This window comes from Megalobrama amblycephala, linkage group LG3 (genome assembly GCF_018812025.1).
Source record: "Megalobrama amblycephala isolate DHTTF-2021 linkage group LG3, ASM1881202v1, whole genome shotgun sequence".
In the NCBI taxonomy this organism is placed as follows: domain Eukaryota; kingdom Metazoa; phylum Chordata; class Actinopteri; order Cypriniformes; family Xenocyprididae; genus Megalobrama; species Megalobrama amblycephala.
In genome coordinates, this window is record NC_063046.1 from 12,609,560 (window position 1) to 12,630,934 (window position 21,375).

The 21,375-nt window shown below is 36.4% G+C and overlaps 1 protein-coding gene across 5 annotated transcripts in view; it reads left to right on the plus strand.

Annotated features, from left to right (window-relative positions):
• The window catches only part of shroom4 (shroom family member 4), a 67,486-nt gene that overhangs the window by 17,667 nt on the left and 28,444 nt on the right, over positions 1-21,375 (plus strand). For 2 of the 5 annotated variants that reach the window (XM_048183938.1, XM_048183939.1), the window contains exons 1-2: positions 3,888-4,073; positions 13,739-13,890. In XM_048183938.1, coding sequence (XP_048039895.1) covers positions 3,903-4,073; positions 13,739-13,890 — 323 coding nt within the window. In that variant the 5' untranslated portion in view covers positions 3,888-3,902. Of the gene's footprint in view, positions 1-3,887; positions 4,074-8,747; positions 9,023-13,738; positions 13,891-21,375 lie in introns of those variants that run through there. The other 3 variants (XM_048183940.1, XM_048183941.1, XM_048183943.1) reach the window with 2 other exon arrangements.

A 21,375-nucleotide genomic window follows, 5' to 3' on the forward strand; every position in this document is an offset into this window, starting at 1 on the left:
CTGAAAAGGATTTGGGTTGGAATGGCAGCTGTTAGGCCTCGTCTTGTGGAGGCCAATGGCGGATTCTGGGCACTCTGGGGTTTCCAGAGTGACCCACTGACTCTGCTTTTGATTGCTGTGGAATGAAAGCAAAGCCTGGGATAGCTGACTGTGTGTGTATATATACTGTATGTGCGTCGGGGCATGTTTGTATTTTTTGAATGGATGTTCTGAATTGCATTCCCCCTAGATTTTGGCATTTGGTATTAATTTTCACATTGAATATGTATAAACACTTGCAGGGGAACAAATTGCTATGCAGTGAGCCAGTTGGGAACATTATTATGTTTCATCCAAGGAAATACACCTAATGATAAATACATGGCATGGTTTTAGTTTAGGTCTTAAGTTTCACTCCATGCTATAATAGCTCAGGATAAGTGTTTATTCCAGTTTTGATTTTATTGGAAATTGCATTGACTAATTCTTAACTTATGTACACATACTTAAGTCTAAAATTCAATTTTAAATGTCTAGACTAGGCCAAATGGAACTTGTAAGTAAAACGTTAGTAGGAATATAGTCCTTTCTCTGTCCTCCTCAATTGCTGTTTTTTTTTTCTTCTTCTTTTTTTTTTCTTTTGGTGCGTATGCATTCCCACACATACATGTGACTTATTTTCAACTCTTTCTTCACTCCAGCTGCTGTGATGTGTGTTGTTTTTTCCGTCAGGATAACTGTAGAGCAAAAGAGAGCCAAAACCCATATTCACCACACTTCCTAGATTTGCCTTGGATGTCTTCGTCTCACACACTTCCTCATTATCCCACACCTTTCTTTCTGTTTTTCCATGGTCTCATTTCAAGTGTGCGCGTACAGCGCATCCTTTCCCAGAGGGATCAGAGACACTTTGTATGTGATGTTTTGTCACAGGATATATAGTAATAAGTCATATAGACACAGGTCACCCTTATGCTCTGGGGCTGTTTCTGTGCTACCTCTGGCTGCTCTCTGTTCATGGATTTCTGACTGGGGAAACCATTATAGGCGTTGATAAAGCAGCACTTGTTTCAGAGTAGTGTTCTTGGACAGCCCTCCTCCATTAAAGGTCCCACTGGAAAAAGTTGTGAATTACGGCTGAAAAATGACTGTGTCCAAACATATATTGTAGGTCTTGTGAAAAATGTTATGACAGGTTTCCTTACAAATGAGTTTATTCAGAGGCTCAACCCTCCCAGATTAGTGTCAATCAACATGAAATACCGTAATGTTCTGAATATAAGATGACCCTCCCCCTTCAAGATTTATCTTTTGGAAAAAGGCTTTTTGAAGACCAGATGTCTTTTATAAAGAAAATGCTTTATTTGAAAATAATTTTCATACAGCATATTTTTAAATTTTTTAATTTTTGTATTGAACGTATTGTAAATGCTGGTAAAATGTACCAACAATCACATTCAGAAATAAATACTTTATGGCATACCATAAAATAACCTTTAGTTCTCATTTCCAGTAGATTTCAAAGACTTTTTTATGTACAGTGACAGATGTTGGCATGTCAAAAAACACAGGTGTTTGATCCGCATTACCTATCTGATCCAAGGGATATGAATGTTTTTCCTTAGCAGTTTCTCCTTAAAATTGGAGGCCAAGTGCTGGGCAAGACTTGTTCTGCGGCGTAATGCTAATCCAAATAAGAAATGAGGGGCTCACTGGTGGGTAAGTTCAGCTCTTTGGCGATATCCAGTGCCTTCAGCTGATGATGGATCTGGTTATGGGCAGACCCTCATTTAGTTTTTCTGCTATGTACTGACACTCTTGACTGTCAGTTTCTTCAAAGTGGTCGCTTTTAGGACCGCGGTAAACTTTTCTTTGACTGTTAGTGATGGTGGGATCACCATCTTCTAACATTATACACTGGCTGACATCGTATTTCTTGGCTGCTTAATGAGTTGTTTGATGAATCTGCTGCATTTATCAGTCCTGGGGGGAACACTCATTTTACATGTATTTGGCCCTCCCTGTTGTTGCTGGGTGTATTATTGACTAGGGCTGTGCAATTAATCGCAATCGCAAAACAATTGCAATTTGAGCACATGCCGTTTCTAAATCGCATAATACTGCAGTTTTATTTATTAATTTATTTATGTTTTAATTCAGAATATTTTGGAGTATTTTGGATTCGGGAGAGAGGATGTGTCAGAGAGCAAGGTAATTTGCAAGATTATTGCAATGAAACGGGGCAATATAACAAACCTGTTCCAGCACTTAAAACAGCGCCATAAACTGTATGATCAATGCATGTCGACGAAGTCCATAGAAACTAACAATAGCACACCCCAAAGCCAGCCTGAACCAACTGAACAAGTATCTGTTGTTCAAGCATTTGCAAGCATCACGCCTTACCGTAAAGACGACTTCCAAAGGCTAATACAAACACACGACAAAAGATACCAAAAGATGTCATCTCTGTTTATCAAGCTGTTAAAGGGTTAGTTCACCCAAAAATGAAAATTCTGTCATTTATTACTCACCCTCATGCTGTTCCACACCCGTAAAACCTTCGTTAATCTTCGGAACGCAAATTAAGATATTTTAGTTGAAATCCGATTGCTCAGTGAGGCCTCCATAGGGAGCAATGACATTTCCTCTCTCAAGATCCATAAAGGTACTAAAAACATATTTAAATCAGTTCATGTAAGTACAGTGGTTCAATATTAATATTATAAAGCGACGAGAATATTTTTGGTGCGCTAAAAAAAACAAAATAACGACTTATTTAGTGATGGCTGATTTCATAAATTAATCAGCGTGTCGAATCTGCTGTTTGGAGTGCAAAAGTCACGCGATTTCAGCCGTTTGACAGTTTGACACACGATCTGAATCATGATTCGATACACTGATTCATTATGCTCCGATGCTTCCTGAAGCAGTGTTTTGAAATCGGCCATCACTATATAAGTCGTTATTATTATTTTTTTTTTGGCGCACCAAAAATATTCTCGTCAGTAAAGCCGGTTCCCTGATTGCCACTAAATCGCCATCACCTGCTTTCAAATGCAGCGGCATTTAATAGACAGAGCCGTAGTTCACTGACAAGCCACGCAATATCGCGACAATGTGACACGTGACAATCGCATGCGATATATCGGTCAGCCCTACTCCCTATGAAGTCCTCACTGAGCCATCGGATTTCAACTAAAATATCTTAATTTGTGTTCTGAAGATTAACGAAGGTCTTACGGGTGTGGAACGGCATGAGGGTGAGTAAAAAATGACAAAATTTTCATTTTTGGGTGAACTAACCCTTTAATACTATGTTATTTAATTGTGAAATGTTTTGTTATGCACTTCTTGTGTACTGAATACATTTAGAATGTTGCATATTTGAAAAAGCAAAAACAAATAAAATCGCAATTGCAATATTCATTAAAAAAATTGCAATATGATTATTTTGTCCATATTGCACAGCCCTAATATTAACATGTAAGAGTCTAGAGACCCTGAATATAAGACGACTCCATTTTTTTTTTTCAGATGTATTTCTAAGAAAAAAAAAACATTGTCTTATATTCAGAACAATACAGTACTTATTCTACTTGTATGGAACATCACGTCATAAAATACAGCTTGATATGTCCATTCCGCACTCTTTTATCTCTTACAGTTTCATGCTCTCTGTCTGCATTTCACTTTGCATTCAGCGTCCAAGCATTTTTTATAAAACAGGCAACTGTGTTCCTCCTGTTCCCCATGTTTCTTTGCCTGTTGTGGGATAGGCAATGCTTGGTAAGACTCTTTTGGTTTCTAGGCAGCTCAGACGGATCGTCCTTCTGGCCAGCTGTGGCATAATGGCGGGCAGTGAGCCAGACTGGCAAAGAGCGACGCCCTGTTATTTATAGAGCGATAGAGGGGGTGACCTCATGCCGCTAGGGCTGATGCTGGGACTGGGAAACAGGGAGCCTATTCTTCACTGCTGCAGAGGCCTGCGGTCCATACAGACCCTCTACTCACTGCAGATTGGTTTTCATGCTCCTACTCTGATTAACGCGATGAATACGAGAACTGTTCTGATCCTTGATGTGTTGACGCAGGTAAACCTTTTGCATTGTTTAACAATTTAACCAAAAGCAATGAGTCCATCTTGTGAGTGAGAATTTTCTTTGCGTTGCATTTTTGCATGCATTATGCAACTATATTAAACAGTGAAATGGCCAGCAGTGGACTTCTGATAGTGGGAAAATATATTTCATTTGATATTCTATTCAACTAAATGCACTACATTTGCAAAGGAAAAAACTAATTAAATTAAGCATAAAATGTAAATTCACCTATTTAAATTCATCTATATTCTATATGCATCTTAATGATCTTTTTGTGAACTATTCATCTGTGGATGTTTCTTTATTGTGTCTGGTGTCGTATGCCGGACTTCTCCAATCATTTAGTCTGCTTAAACCCTGCCCATTTCTTACAATCCATTGTAAGCTTGCATTCAGATCTGTCTCTATCCAGTCAAAAACCCAAACCCCCGCCTTACATTTTTTAGATACCCCATTTTACTCTGATGTACATCACATCACAATACAGAAAAAATGATCTGTTGCTACTTCTGTTACATTGCGACTTTAACTGCATAATTTATTTTACTTGTTGTTGGACATGCCATTGGATATGCCTGGTGGATGGCAGAATGGGCAAAAAAATAAATAAATATGGGTCAATGATGTACAAGGATTTTTGACAGGCCAATTTTAAAATACAAAAAATAATATCTATTGCAATTGTTCAAACATTAAGAATGTTTTGTGAACATAAATTCATATTAACATTTTAAATTAAAGTGATTTTAGTGGGGTTTGTTTGTTTTGTTTTTTATCTAGATGAATTGGCCATAGCCTTAAAAATGTCATATGGTGCAACCATGATTTATCTTAAAATTAATTAATTTCTTTAACATGCTTAACATTTTACTTTTCTCAGTAATTAAAGTGTTTAGAAACAAAGTATTTGCAGTTTGCTTGAGATTCTGTAAAGAATTACTTTATATTTTTGCTTAAACTACATTTAAGAAGGCAACTTTGAAGTTAAACACTTTTTTTTCCTGTAAATCGCATAAAACTGATAAAAATGTTTTAAAAATACCATTCACTTAAGCATACTGTATCAGTGATTCATATTTCAACCACAGAAATTAGATATTTTATTTTTAATTTAACAGTTATCGTTATTATTTGTCGCACCACATGATCTGTGGTCGCTCCGAATGACACTAAGACCTTAAATTTAATAAAAATCTATTTAAAGAGATCAATAAACAATCAGTTTTATAAAAAAAAATAGATTTAAACCAGATTTTATTAAAATTTCACAGAATTTTCATGAACACAAAGTTTATGAACATTTTTTATATTACAAAAATCACATTGCAAACATAAGTACACCATTTCATTTAAGATGACTTTCATTTAAGTTTAAATGAATTAATACTTTAATTCATCAAGGACATATTAGGCTTAAATTGATCAAAAGTAACAGTAAAGACATTTATAATTTTACAAAAGATTCTATTTCAAATAAATGCTGTTGTTTTGATCTTTCTATTCATCAAGGAATCCTGACAAATAAAATATATCTCAGTTTCCACAAAAATATGAACATTGATAATATTCAGAAATGTTTCTTGAGCAGCATATCATCATATTAGAATGATTTCTGAAGGATCATGTGACACTGAAGACTGGAGTAATGATGCTGAAAATTCAGCTTTGATAGCAGGAATACATTTCAGTTTACTATTTATTCACATAGAAAACTAATATTTTAAATTGTATTAACATTTCACTCTTCTCCAAGCAAGGTGTAACTTCTTGCTGCAGGGTCAGAATTAACACGCCAGCAGTTTTTGCTTGGCATCTGGTAAAATAGATTGAAACAGTTATAAATAAATAAACAATAAATTACTAATAAATGCATAATTACCAAACTGAAATTACATGCTCTAAACATTTTTTTATATATATTTCTCATATTGTACAATACAAACATAAACTGTCTGAAATATTTTTATAAAATGACCCAAATTGCATAAAAATCTATTCCAAATGATACTAAAATAAAGTACTTTATGTATATAAATCATCAATTGAATATAAAAGCACAAAAACTGCCACTCAAAAAAATAAATCTATCATGGAAAACACTCTGCAGTGGTCACACCACATGATATTTTCAAATTCAATCAAAATTTACAGGCACAGAATTGGCCACCTAAACAAAACAAGCTAGCTTCCCACAAAAGGTCACTATGAAATGATTTGTAATAAAAGTATATATTTGCAGAGATAAGTCAATATTCATTGTTTTGAGGTCATACCACATGATATCCAAATGTGGGAACTACATACCAGCCGTTAAAAAGGTTATTTTTTTTCCAAATTTAAGACGGAGTTACAAACCTGCTCGCTGCTTCCATGGGTCCTTCACAAATTGGTATATAATGCAACTTCCTGTCTTTGAATGGATTTCAACATGTAAGTCCCAAACTGGTCGTCATATTTCATAAAATGGACATCATCGGACAAAAGTTTGTTTGTATATTATGATGGAAATATAAATACGAAATGCTTTGCAATTTTGTTCAGGATTACAAAACACGTTGGAAATCATGCCAGTTAGTGCACCACATGATATTTTGACACTTTAAATAACAGAAAATTTCAAAAAACATTAATTATTTGTAAAGTTAAAGTGAGTCCATGCATGGGAGAGGTACTACATATATATATATATATATATATATATATATATATATATATATATATATATATATATATATATATATATATATATATATATATATATATATATATATATATATATATATATATATATATATATATATGTAGGGGTGTGACGAGATCTCGTGGCACGAGATCTCGCGAGACTAAACTGTGACGAGATTTCTCGTCGAGGCGAAAAGTAGTCTCGTGATGTTGCCATGACAGAGTGTTAGGATGATTAGGAAAGAATATGCCACCGCTACGTTTACATTACGCCTCCACTGTCGTTTTGCTTTGTATTTAAATAAAAAAAAAACATTTAATTCAGTCGGATAACGGTCGCCGCCGCTCCATATTCAGAGTACGCGCGACCGTTGAAAGTGAAAGTAAACGCGAGCGCGCATTCAAGCGTGATTTCAATTCCCCGCATTTGACAGCGGCTCCCCGATGAATACAGTACAAATCATGTACAGTAAGGTCTGAAGAGACTGAAATCATACAGAAGAGAAGTCAGTCAGTTGAGTTAGTAGCAAAACCTTTTACAGTGCTTGAGTATTGTTGTCTTTTACTGCAGATGATAATTCAGTCTCAGAAAGTAGAACTGAAATGACATTCATTACAAGATGATTAGTTAAAACATTTAAAATACACCTGCAGAATATTTGTTCTAGTCATGCATTTCGCCATCTTGTCTCGTCTCGTGAGCTCAATCTCGAGTCTCGTCTCGTCTCGTGAGATACCGGTCTCGTCACACCCCTAATATATATATATAATATGGTATCTTTTTATGCATTTAAACCAAATTTTAACTGAAAAAATGCAACCAGACAGAAAATTTAGGCGTCACGTCATTGATCCATAGAGAGAGAGAGAGAGAGAGAGAGAGAGAGAGAGAGAGATGTGTGGGTGATATTTTGACTTGGTCCAGTAAGTAACCACCACAAATGCAATGGACTAAAACTACTCAGAACACCTTAGCAAGTAATTAGCAGTGACTTGGCAACTACGAATAACACCTTAGCAGAGTTTTGTCAAATTTTGCACTCACTCAGGACTAGAGACATCATACGATCTAGACTTTTTCTTTTTTTTTTTTTGAGCGTTAAACTATTTAATACTGGATTGTATACAGTGTGTAGTTCTGGGTCAGCCCAAATGTCCTTTGTGCTGAATTTAGCAAACATATTGTTGTGGGAGAGGTGAAGTCTAACTTGCTTCATCACTGTCCGACACAAACAGACACCCCTCCCTCCTGCGGTCTCCGAGTCTGGGAGTGTAAATGCATTTTTCGGTACACTGACAGCATAACTAGGAATTGCCTCTCAAAGCCGTTATTGTATTAAAACTATTCCCATCCTGGGACTTATAATTTTCGAGTCCTTCTCTTGTAATTTAAGGCGTTTCTCGCCTCCTCTAGCTAAAACTCAGACTGTATTTTATCTTGAAAAGGAGTGAGTGGAAAGGAGTCACAGTGGTGCCGTTTGTTTGCTGTAGCCTCTGGCCTCACTACTCATGTTGGGTGTTTTTATAAACACAAAAGGCAGAAAGTTCCCCCTAACATTCACCTCCTCAACCATATTTTCCACCAGGTCCCATTTGAAGAATGGGTACGGAAATTCTTATTCTTCGCATGGCATGTAAGGAGTGGTCACTCCTGAGGGAGATTAAAGGAATGGGGAGACCGAAAGGGATTTGTCACGTAGGACTGTTCAACCCTCCATAAAGGTCCCATTGTGAACTTTATTTCACGATCACCAGGGAGCAAGTCAGTGCTCATGCCCAAACCAAACAAGCAATCGTGTACTCGCACAAACACACACACACACACATATACAGGTCTGATGGAACATAGGTGTGGTTGCAGTTATTTTTATCAAGCCTCCAAGGAGAACATGAGCTCAAGGGAAAGGAAAGAACGAGTGGGAGAATGAGACTACTGGGTGGGCATACAGGAAAGGAGAGAGAGAGAGGGCAAAGGATGGAGGTTCAATGAGGTCCATGTGGTGTGTGTGCACCAGCTGACGCCAACAGTGTGACAAAAGTTCTTCACTCTGGGTTCTCTAAATAATGCAACCAGATCTGAGAGTGAACACGCACGGTTAAAGTGCCATTACATCATGGCCCCGGGCACCCGTTGAACAGATTAAGTGGAGGACAGCGGGTGAATTCTCTTTTATCTTCTTCCCTCTCATTTTATTTTGGTTTCCCGGTCTTCCTCGCAGGGAGTTGTGGAAGTTCTGAGCACTTTGGCAGCTTATGAGGTAAGAAGGTGCGTGTGAGTTGTTTTTTTTTATTGCCAAGGGGGCACTCGTGTATGCCTGCCAACTATGTGAATTTGTTCTTTTTGTGCAATAGTGTTACATATCCTGCCATAAAACATACCTGCTATGAGGGTTACCGGGCTTTTTCCAATGGAGTATGTGAAGCAGATTGGATTTTAGGGTGGAAAAAGGCTGCGTTTGTTTTGAGTTTAATGAACTAATGGAAGGTCAGGCTACATCACTTCTCTCCTGCACCTGGAGAACATACTGAACACCAATTTCATTTAAACTCACACAGAAGGTTTATTGGATTTGCTGGACATATTCAGGTCTGAGATGTTACACTCATCCAGTCAGTTGAAAAAGAGTTATTCAACAAGTGTCATCTGTGTTGCAACAAACGCATGCAACCTCTCAGAATTGAGATGAAGCCCCTCTAGTCCAGGCTGAAGGGCTTTGCGGATGTTGATTATGATATCCGTGGAAACAGTCTGTTTGGAGCAGATGGGAAGGAGGAACGGAGTGAGAAAGAGCAATGTCCTCAGAGAGGCTGTAATTGTGACCATACATAATGTTTCCATTACATGCGACCAGCTATTTTGCATTTTAAACCAGCCAAATACATGAGAAAGACTGCAGGCCACCATTCACTGAAGATCTAGACAGTCATTCAGTCAGCATTTCAGACTTATGTTATGTCTTTTCTCCTCAGTATGTCAAGAACAACCCAAGAATATCTTATAGTGGATCCAAAGGTTACGTTAAGGCCGTGACGCACAAAGCCGTCATTAAAGATCTAGCGGCAACAAAACCCGAATGTGTTGTTGCCTCACGTCGGCTGCGTCTGGGCCAAAAAGCTGCGCTTGAACACACCGCAAAGACTACAGTTAACTGCTATCTAGCATGTGTGTTCTGCGCCTGATGTGTGTAAGGAAATAACTGTCTGTATTCATATTCATAATTCAAAAAGGGACAACGAAACTAGGACTGCAGATTTACAAACCGTAAACAAAGCTTGCTTATCATTTTGAATATCAGTCATGCTGTTCACTTTCTTCATTCCATTCGGCTCATGTTATGAAAATATTTTGGTCGCTAAGCTGAACAGCCAGTCAGAGTTATCTCTTTAAAGGTGCCCTAGAACGTTCTTTCACAAGATGAAATATAAGTCTAAGGTGTCCCCTGACTGTGTCTGTGAAGTTTCAGCTCAAAATACCCCATAGATTTTTTTTTTTTATTAATTTTTTTAACTGCCTATTTTGGGGCATCATTAACTATGCACCGATTCAGGCTGCGGCCCCTTTAAATCTCGCGCTCTCTGCCCCCCCGAGCTCTCGACTATAATACAGTGCATTTACAAAGTTCACACAGCTAATATAACCCTCAAATGGATCTTTACAAGATGTTCATCATGCATACTGCATGCATGCGTTGGATCATGTGAGTATAGTATTTATTTGGATGTTTACATTTGATTCTGAATGAGTTTGAGGCTGTGTTCCGTGGCTAACGGCTAATGCTACACTATTGGAGAGATGTTGTGAAGAACTAAATTAAGTTGTGTTTATGAATTATACAGACTGCAAGTGTTTAAAAAATGAAAATAACGACAGTCTTGTCTCCTTGAATACAGTAATAAACGATGGTAACTTTAACCACATTTAACAGTACATTAGCAACATGCTAATGAAACATTTAGAAAGACAATTTACAAATATCACTAAAAATATCATGTTATCATGGATCATGTCAGCTATTATTGCTTCAGCTGTGCACAGATCCAGACGTTAATACTTGTCTAATGCCTTGAACATGAGCTGGTATGCAAATATTGGGGGCATACATATTAATGATCCCGACTGTTACGTAAAAGTCGGTGTTATGTTGAGATTCGCCTGTTTTCCGGAGGTCTTTTAAACAAATGAGATTTATATAAGAAGGAGGAAACAATGATGTTTGAGACTCACTGTATGTCATTTCCATGTACTGAACTCTTGTTATTCAACTATGCCAAGGTAAATTCAATTTTCCATTCTATGGCACCTTTAACCAATGGCCTTGACGCTGATTCAACATGTCTCCCTCCAACTAGAGCCAACGTGTAGAACACACTGCAAAAACTAGCCCAACAGACTCCCAGACGGCCCGACGTTGGCCGACCGTCTGCTGGTGTGTCACAACCCTAAAACTTTTTATCTGTTTTGAGTCAATAACTCATTCAGAAATAACTGTATCATTTAGTCATTGTTATGAAATAATTTTTAATGTCTATCTTCTCTTCTACTTCTGTCTCAAAACCATCTCTGGTCTCTTTTGAAGTCTTTGCTCTTTCAGGTCACATGAGTCGGTCAAGTGAACAGCTTCTCAGCTTCCCAATCTGAAATGACTGAACGCCACAGATTTCCACAGAATTAGAACATCCGTCATTCACAAAGTTGCCCTTTTCGGTTATTAAATATGTTTGGCTGATTTGATCAGGGCTGATATGCTTTCAGCTACCGGGTACTCTCCGGTCTGTTTAATCATTTTATCCCTTCTAAATTAATTTCACAGATTTCTGCATATTTTCCCCCAAGATCAGCACAGAAAATGCAAAACAGTCTCCAGATTCTGTCTGGTTCTGCTTATGGGACAAAAATCTTACTGAATATTTTGTGAAGTATGAACTCTATCCACATCCTGACACTCGCTGTCCCCTACCAAGCATTTTATTCAGGCCGCATGAATATTCCCTTTATGCCCCTCTGGACACGTTCTGTCTTTGATCTCCCTGAAAACCACGCTCAAATATTCCTGCAATGCTCACTGCATACACACATTCACGCACAACACATGTATCTGTTTACTCTACAATGCAGACCAAGAGTTGGCATTGGATAAGGCTTACAAAAATGGTTAAGTGTGTGTGAACAAGTTTCAGAAAGATTTGGTTTCATTGTTGAAACACGGAGGCTCACTTGTTGCAAAATGGTGACGTGTATCCAAGCATGTTTTTTTTTTACTGTCTTGAGTATGTTTACTGGTTTTGTTTCAAAGTCAAGAAAAAATAGCCTGTTTTTGCGATGCGTTGCATGCTGAACTCAGCAAAAATACAATGAAAATACAGTATAAACCTATTTAACACATTTTTTTTGTCATATACAGTAGGCTTTTATGATATCTTGATTGCTTTATTTTAAATTTTTATGCATTTGGCAGACTTTTTTTATCCAAAGTGACATCTCTGGCAATCAAGTCCATGACCTTGTCATTGCAAGTAGGGCTGTCAAACGATTAATCGCGATTAATCGCATACAAAATAAAAATTTGAGTTTGTATAATATATGTGTGAGTAATGTGTGTAATTAATATGTATATATAAATACACTCAAATTAATGTATATATTTAAGAGAAATATGTTATTTATGTACAAAAAATGTATTTATATATAATATAAATTATATAAAAATATAAATAAATACATATACTTGTAAATATTCCTCAAATATATACATGGATGTGTTTGTATTTATATATACATAATAATTACACACAGTACACTTTTATTTTGTATGCGATTAATCATGATTAATCGTTTGACAGCCCTAATTGCAAGCACTATTTTCTGTTTAAACTACTATTTTATGTTGCAGTCTAAAATAATGGAGTGAACTACTTGCCCATTGTTTAAAAAAAGCATGTCTGGCTATGTGATTTATTTACCATTTAGATGTAAATTTGAACTGCTCTAATCTAAATTAGATTTTATGGCAATCAGTTTTATGCAGTAGTTCTCAATAGTCCTGCTAGTTCTCAACAGCCCACTCCTAAACCATTTCATAATTTAATGCATTTAATAAAGGAAATGTGGTTATATATTATATACTGGTTACTGGTAATTTTTATATTATATAATATGAATCTTTTTGTATACACACAGGATGGCTCTAAAGACCAAAATGCAAAAAATGAAAATCGATTTGCGAGCTAGATTTGAATATGATTGTTAAGTCGAGTATGAAACTATCTCTAGGGCTGAATATGGCCCCCAGGCCTGTAGCTGACTTCAATTTGAACGTTTTGTGGCATTAGCTGTGTATTTGTGTAAAGAGAAATGGGCTCTAATGTAAGACCTAGAACTAAATATGATACTCCATTGTAATGTATGTGTCTGCCAAACACGAAAGTTGTACGTTTATGTTAGAAACTGAGATTTACATGTGCGTGACTGAGTGAAAGTGTGATTGTGTATGTTTTGACTGGGCTAATATTTTGTGTATGGGAATTATGTGGCTTTTGGATATGATCTTTGCCCCTTTGTCCTATTTTATGTAGGAGGCTCCCTAATGGAATAACTTGGTATTGTGTGTCTGTACATACATGTTTGATGAATGGCTCTGAACTCTGTGCATTTACAGTACAACATTGTATGTATAGTTGACTTCTGCCCCCTCTGCCCAATGTTTTTAAAAAGGAAGTGGTTACTTGTGAAATGGACAAGGCTGTGCGGGTAAACGTGCTTATCTGCAAGTAAGTTCTGTCAAGTGTGTGTGCTTCTCTGATTTAAGCATTTAACCTCTACATCCTCTTTGATGGAAGAAGAGAATATGTGTTATAAAATGGCTTTTTTTTCCCCAGAAGTCCCCGGAAATGTTTTTTTTTTCCACTCTGTGGTGTGTGGACACATATTCAAACATAATATTTAAACTTAAACTGTTTCTCTCTCTTGCCTATAGATAGAAGAGGGAGGAAAAGCAGCTCATTGTAAGAAGTTGAGAGTGGGGGATGAACTGGTGAACATTAACGGCTCTGCTCTCTACGGCTCCCGTCAAGAAGCTCTCATCCTCATCAAAGGTTCTTACAGGGTTCTCAAAATCGTCGTTCGAAGGTATACAGACACAGACATACATACGCTGACTTAAGTTGTGGCCACATATTGTTTTTCCTATTATCGAGGGCAAAATCAAGAAATTTCAATTGGAATCCACATGATCAGGAATTTTGTGTGAGGGTGAAAGATTTCTCTGTGCAGATTTTGCATCAGGTTCAGTTTGTCATGAAAAGGCTCCTTGGTTTTAAAGTGACTTCTGTGTAGGCTTCATACATCGCTACACTATTCAGGGTTTCTGCTGGTTTTAAAAAGGTCTTAAAAAGTCTTAATTTGCCCTTACCCAAATTAAGGACTTAGAAAGGTCTTAAATCAGAGCAGAACACATTAAATTCATGAAGTCATGATATTAAATGCTGCATACATTGCAAAAATGAGTATCTTCCTCAGTATTTTTCTCCTGTTTTCCAATATAAATATCTAAACCTCTTTAAATCAAGATTCATTCACTTGAGATGCAGATGTAAAATAAAGTCTTGAAAAATTGAAAAGAACAAATATGTGATAATGAGTTATGAACTTCCCTTTTCTGAGCCCATTGGCAGATATTTGTTCATGTTTTAATCATAAAACATTTTGTATCTCCAGTAAGTGCATTTTGAATTAAGAATATTTAGACAATTGCACTGGAGAACAAACTGGAAGACAAAAATAGTGAGGAAGAACAGCTTGTTTTGTAGTGTGATCAGAAGATACAGTAAAAGATATTTCCATAGTGGTTGGGAGCAGAGGTATTCAAGCTACTTCTCTGTAAAATATATTAAAGTAATGGATATCTCCCTAGACATTTACATTTAGAGAACATATTGATGTATTGTGTTCCCTTTGGTTTATTCCTTAAATATTCTTTACTTAGTCTTAAAAAGGTCTTAAAGTAGGGCTGCTCGATTATGGCAAAAATCATAATCACAATTGTTTTGGTCAATATTGAAATCATGATTATTTACCACGATTATTGGTGGGGCATATTACAAGTCTTATTTCATGATACGATTAATTTTAAATAACAGTGAAATTTCACAATTACTGATACTTCAGCAAAAACTAATACTAGGTTAACTAAAGTAATAGGTCCTCAAAACACTTACAGGAGACAAGTAAACAGTCAAATAAATAAAATAATAAAATAAGTACAACAAAACAAAAATTAAAATTAAAACAACAATGCTTTAGGTTATACAGGAAGATGTTCTAACAGTGGTATTCAGACATGTAATAGCCTACAACAGATATTGAATATAGTTATCAAATGTAAAATAACACCTCATTAAAACTTAAAAAACATTAAACATTAAAAGTTATTCAAGAGCATTTAAGAGCAAGTGATTTCATCTTTGTCTTTTGTAGTTTAATTAACATTAATGGGTTACACTTTATTGTACAGTACCATAGTTGGATTGTAATCACTCAAATAAGTACTGAGTACTATAAATTAACTACATGTACTTGCTATACAGTTACATTTAAGGTTAGGGTTTGGTTTAGGGTTAGTTACATGTAATTATGCATAATTTACTGTTATTACTATAGTAAGTACATGTAACTATGGCACTAAAATAAAGTGTTACCTTAATGACTGCAGCAGATTTATTAGGCTGCTGTCACTTTAAGAGCTGCACAGATCCAATATACTGTTACACGTTTTTTTTCTCTCAGCTGTTTACATTCATTTAAGACGTAACCAACTGTGTTTATGAAGACCTGCCAAAACTGCATTTCGACATTTTTGTGTGTAGGCTATTTGACCGTTTAGGATACATGTCCCAAGCATATACGAAGCCCACAGCATAGGCTACTTTGCATATGCGTGTTCCGCCCCGTCTCAGAGCGCACGCACAGAAAGCAGCCTAGGGAACACAGTATCTCTTTTGCAGCTTAATGCACTTTTAATAAGGCTATTTGACATCAAGCACATCATGCACATTAGCAACAGTAGACTGTAACACTTTGTAACACTCTCTTATCCGGCCGGTTTCGAATGTTAAGCATTAAGGCGCACCTCTGTGAAGGAATTGGATGGTGCACTGGGCGGAATGCGGCAGCGGCACAATAATCGCTTTACGTCAATTATATTGTTTTCATAATCGTTGGAAGCCAAAATCAAAATCAAAAAATCAATTTCTATTAATTGCACAGATCTCGCCCCCCCATTTACTACCATAGAAGGAAAAATAAATACTATGGTAGTCAATGGGGGGAGAGATCTGCTTGGTTACTGTCATTCTTCCAAATATCTTCCTTTATGTTCAGCAGAACAAAGAAATTCATACAGGTTTGGAACTACTTGAGGGTGAGTAAATGATGACAGAATTTAAATTTTTGGGTGAACTATCCCTTTAAATTCTTAAATTTAACTTCATAAAACCTTCAGAAACCTTGCTATTGACAATAGACAGTGTATTTTTTTTTTTGCCCACAAAATTTCACCCACAGTGTGATTGCACCTTTATAGTGAAACTGCCATTTTGACGTAGACACACAGACACAAACAAACACACATAAGCAAACTTAATATGCTAACTTAATATGTTTGGTGAATTTTTGTAGACTAAATCCAGTCATGTCATGCAAATTCACTGCTTTGACCAACAGAAAAATCCGTGGTTTGCAAGTGATTAGTGTGTGAACTTATCATCACTATACTATCAGTAATAGACAATAGACCTTTTTCGCTCAGAAAATTGCATAGTTATGAATGAAACTGCCATTTTGACTTCAGAAACATCACACCTAGAGGATGTGACCGGGATATGCAGTGTTTCGCAGTGGCTAAATCCACCAGTAGCCTCTGATTATGTGTCTGATGTTTATTTTAGCTGACGTGATGCAAGTTGACCTCAGCAGAGTTTGGCAGACAGGAGAGTTTTGTCACCCATGACAGACGAAATTTAATGACACACCCTGTTTGACTCACTCAGAGTAGCCTGATCTAGGATCAGATCTTCTGATATCAATATTAATTATCACTAGCTAATAGTTATCAGGAAGTAAATGTTGAAGCTGTATCCAGGTCAGTGTTGGTCTGACCACAGGGGTTCTTCCCTTTCCAGGCATGTGGACAATCAAAGTGTCATGTGATAGTGCCTCACTGTGGCTGTGTGCAGAGGCGCAGTTGAGGCGTCTAACCAACACATGCACACACTCGCAAACATTTGAAGAATTTTAGTGATGCATTCACATGCAGTTGGTGATAAATGTTTACTTTTTATTGCTAGCTTTATGTGTGCAGGGTAAATGAGGTGCTGTGTGTGTTGTTGAGTCTGGACTAGATGTCCAGTCAACTGAGTCCAGCACATTCCAGTGTGTTGAGGCCTCACTGCATTAGCAGCTACCAGACAGATGAGTGTACGTCCCACGCTCCTCCCTCTATCATCTTCTTTCTCCTCTCGCATTTATTTATACTGTCCTCCCTTCCTCCCACTCCGTAAACCTACAATCTCCTCTCTTCATTCTTTTCAACAACAGTCTCGATAAAAACCTCTATAGCTTTTATAACCACATTTTCTAGATTAAATATTCTGGTATATTTTATTCTGTATATTTATTATGTATAAATAAATACACACACATACATGTATTTATTTAAGAAATATTTACATGTATACATATTAGGGCTGTCAATCTTTTTTTTTTTTAATCACGATTAATCACTTATCATGAAATTAAGCATACACCATTCATCTTGTTTAACACGTCCATTTGCCATCATTGCCTATATCCAGAAAAGTAAACCATCAGATTGAATTGTGATTTTCCACAAAACTGTATTTTTCAGCTTTTTTCAAGGTAAATTTAGATGTCTTTCCAAAAAAAAAAAAGGACACCAAATAACCAAATGATATGATTTCATATAATTCAAACATTTATGTAGGCTACACCAAAGCACCCATAAAAAAAATCACAGCAAAAAAAAAGTGTAGTATGTGCAACAGCAAAGAGCTTGTTTACATTTTAGACAAGTCAAGTTGCGATACTGAACAGGACCACATGGAGATGCCAAAAAAAACTAAACCAACCGCCTTGACCTGCATATTTAGTAAAGGACACAGCAACATACACAGGACAAATCAAAACATATCCTGAATGTGTGTGAAAACAATGTGAATGTACTGAAATGTGTCTGTGCATAAATACAATGTGCGATCAGTGCGTCAAGAGCGCTCATACATGATTTGTTTGTGCATCAATATAACAGAGTCACGCGTGCTTAATGTCACCGCAATCGTCTTTAGTTTGATTGCAATCCTTGTCCTTCAAAACTTTCATAGCAAGAAGCTGGTTTGCTTTATCCTGCCGAGAAACATAGTTTTCATATCATCTGGCCATACAGCGGTGGGATGTTTTGATGTTCCGTTCAGACAGGAACAGCGCGATGCGGGAGGGCTCGCGCTCTTCAGATACAATGACACAATATGACAGAGAGTTTGTGTTTTAAAGCGAAACAGACACTGGAACAAATTATTCTCTCTGCCATCTCTGATATAATCAGCATGGACTTTAAGATCACATCTAACTGTTACGTAAATTACGTTATGACGCAGTTTCACATGCTTTCCGTTATTAATTCAAAATCCTTAATGCGTTAAAATAATTTGACACATTTAACGCGTTGATTTTGAATTAAACGCATGCATTAACGCGTTAACGTTGACAGCCCTAATACATATATATTTATATAATTTACATTCTCTAACATCATTCTGTAGCCATTTTGTAAGTTGTATTACCCCATTTTATATCCTCTTAATAGTTTATAATTTAAAAACCCTTATTTTTAGAAAAATAATCTGTTTATGGAGCCATATGAGAGTTAGTCTGAAGTGATGGTTTATAGTTTGAAAATTTTGAACATATTAGTATGTTTCTTACACACGCCTATCGTTGCTTCATCTACTGGGGATGTATGGATTACCGTCGTGTTTGTTTTGTGTGGTTTTTGAAGTGTCATTTTTTTGGAATACTATCTACCTTCATTACATAGGCACGCAGTGATTATTTTCCTAAAAATCTCCGTTTGTGTTCATCTGAAGAAAGAAAGTCATACACATCTGGGACAGTTTTCGGTGGAGTATCCCTTGAGCTTAACTTTATAGGTTCTTAACAGTTTATAACTTTTTTCAAAACTTATTCTCTAACCTGAGATAACATCTAGGGGTAGTTCTGTCAAACGATTAATCACGATTAATCGCATCCAAAATGAAAGTTTGTGTTTACATAATATGTGTGTGTGCGCTATGTATATTTATTATAAATCACGATTAATCGTTTGACAGCGCTATCTAGGGAAGCCCGATATATTGGTATCATATCAGTTACTTGTCGGTATTATGGATTTATTTTAATCAAAATTCGCTGAGTATTTAATTAAACTTAAAACTCATTAAATTAAATTCATAATTTTACATTTAGATTACATATGCTGTTATCTAACACTCGCGTAAAGCTAATCTTTGTAAACACTAATTTTACTAACACTGTTAAATAAAATCTTTAACAAACTTTAAGCAAATCTCTAAATATCCATTATTTATACTTTCTATCATAATGCTCAATATAATTGTTTTTTATGTATTTAGACTAAATTGTATTGAATTTTAATATCTACCATACTTCAGCTAGAATTTTATTATTTATAAATCCTTAATAATAAACTCATTTTTGAACCTCTTGAGTATGCTTTAACCTGTAAACTTATTCTGAAGCCTTTGAACAGTTTCTAACTTTTATAACCTCATTCTCTAGCTTCAGTGTTCTTTAACTTGTATGACCTCATTTTATAATCTCTCATTATTCTTTAACCTCATTCTTAAACCTCTCGACAATCTTCTAACCTCTTGACATTCTCTGTTTATCTTATCTGTAGTAAATAAACCAATTCAATATGCTGTTTATTTTGGTCCATACTCAAACACCAACCCTCACTCACAAGATTCTCAAAACACAAGAATTCTCATGAGATTTTTTTTTTATTATTATTCAACAAAACACAACCTGCTTGAGTGCACTTAAGGTATGAGAATTTAGAATCACAGTCTCAGACTGTAAACATGCTTTTAGCTGAAGAAAAATCTGAACTTTTAAACTTCTAGGTTTAGGATAGCCATCCAAACACCAGCTCTGCAGAAGCTAGCCACAGAGTCAGAGGTTCAGAAGTGAGGGAGAGGAGAGGGGTGTAGAGATGGAAAAAATTCCTTTTCTTTTTACATCCGTTTATTTGGCTGCAAGTCAGAAATGCTGCAGTCTCAGTGTTATTACCCTGCCTGTGGTTTCTCTCTTGCTGTGGTTTTCTAGGCAGCACATCCTACTCTGTGTGTGTGTGTGTGTGTGTGTGTGTGTGTGTGTGTGTGTGTGTGTGTGTGTGTGTGTTTTGTATTTTTCTGTTTGTGGGTTTGAACCCTAGTCACACCAGCGGGACTGTGCCGGAGGCTTTTGAAAGAATCAGATTTGATTGTTCTATGTGGATAGACTGTTGCTGTACATGTTGTCTTTTTGCATGTAACCTGTTTTTATATAATGCTAATGTGTTGGATTGGTTAGAACGCTTGCTTGGCAGTAAATCTAACATAGGCACTGCTGTGTCATTTAAGGTCAGTGCATTTGCCGCCATGTTTTAAATCGTGTCTGCATTGTCAGAACATTCAAACGGCTTTAACGACTTTTCATTGTCACTGTTCCTCCCCTTTAACCTTTTGCAAAAAAAAAAACGCACGCACACACACACACACACACAAAAAAAACACTATTGACCTTTCTGCATCATCTAAAATAGTTGTATCAGCTTTCTGCCGTTGTGTGTGTGTTTGTGTGTAACAGAATCTTCATTGCTGGTTTATGGCTGAAAGTAAGAGACTTAAGTATGACTGTGTATGTGAGGTTTTTGTAATGGTGTGTTTGTGTGAGTGCATCTTTGGACGTCACTAAAGGTCACATGCATCACGCAGGGCTCATTTCCAGCTCCATTTAAAGGCCAAGGAATGTATGACTATTCAGTTAGCACCATGATTGAGATTTTTTTTTTTTTTGTGTGTGTGTGTGTGTGTGTGTGTGTGTGTGTTTTTGTGACATCAGGACACAAATTTGTAGAATGACATAGGTATTACAAGGAGAGGGTGACTTATGAGGACATTACCCCATGTCCCCATTTTTCAAAAGGCTTATATATCATACAGAATGAGTTTTTTTGAGAAAGTAAAAATGTGCACAGTTTCCTGTGATGGAGAGGTTTAGGTGTAGGGGTAGAGGAGGGCGATAGAAAATACGGTTTGTACAGTATAAAAACCATTACGCCTATGGAATGTCCCTGTGTGTGTTTGTGTGTCTGTGTCTGTCTGTGTGTGTGTTTAATGCTAACCTCCCTGCCATTCATTAGAAATTTAGCTGAAATTAGTTTTTGCAGGGTAGGTTGTTTGAGCAAACAGCACACTATTCACAGTAGCATAAGAATATACAGCACTCATAAATATTGTGCAAAACAGTGGTTCTCAT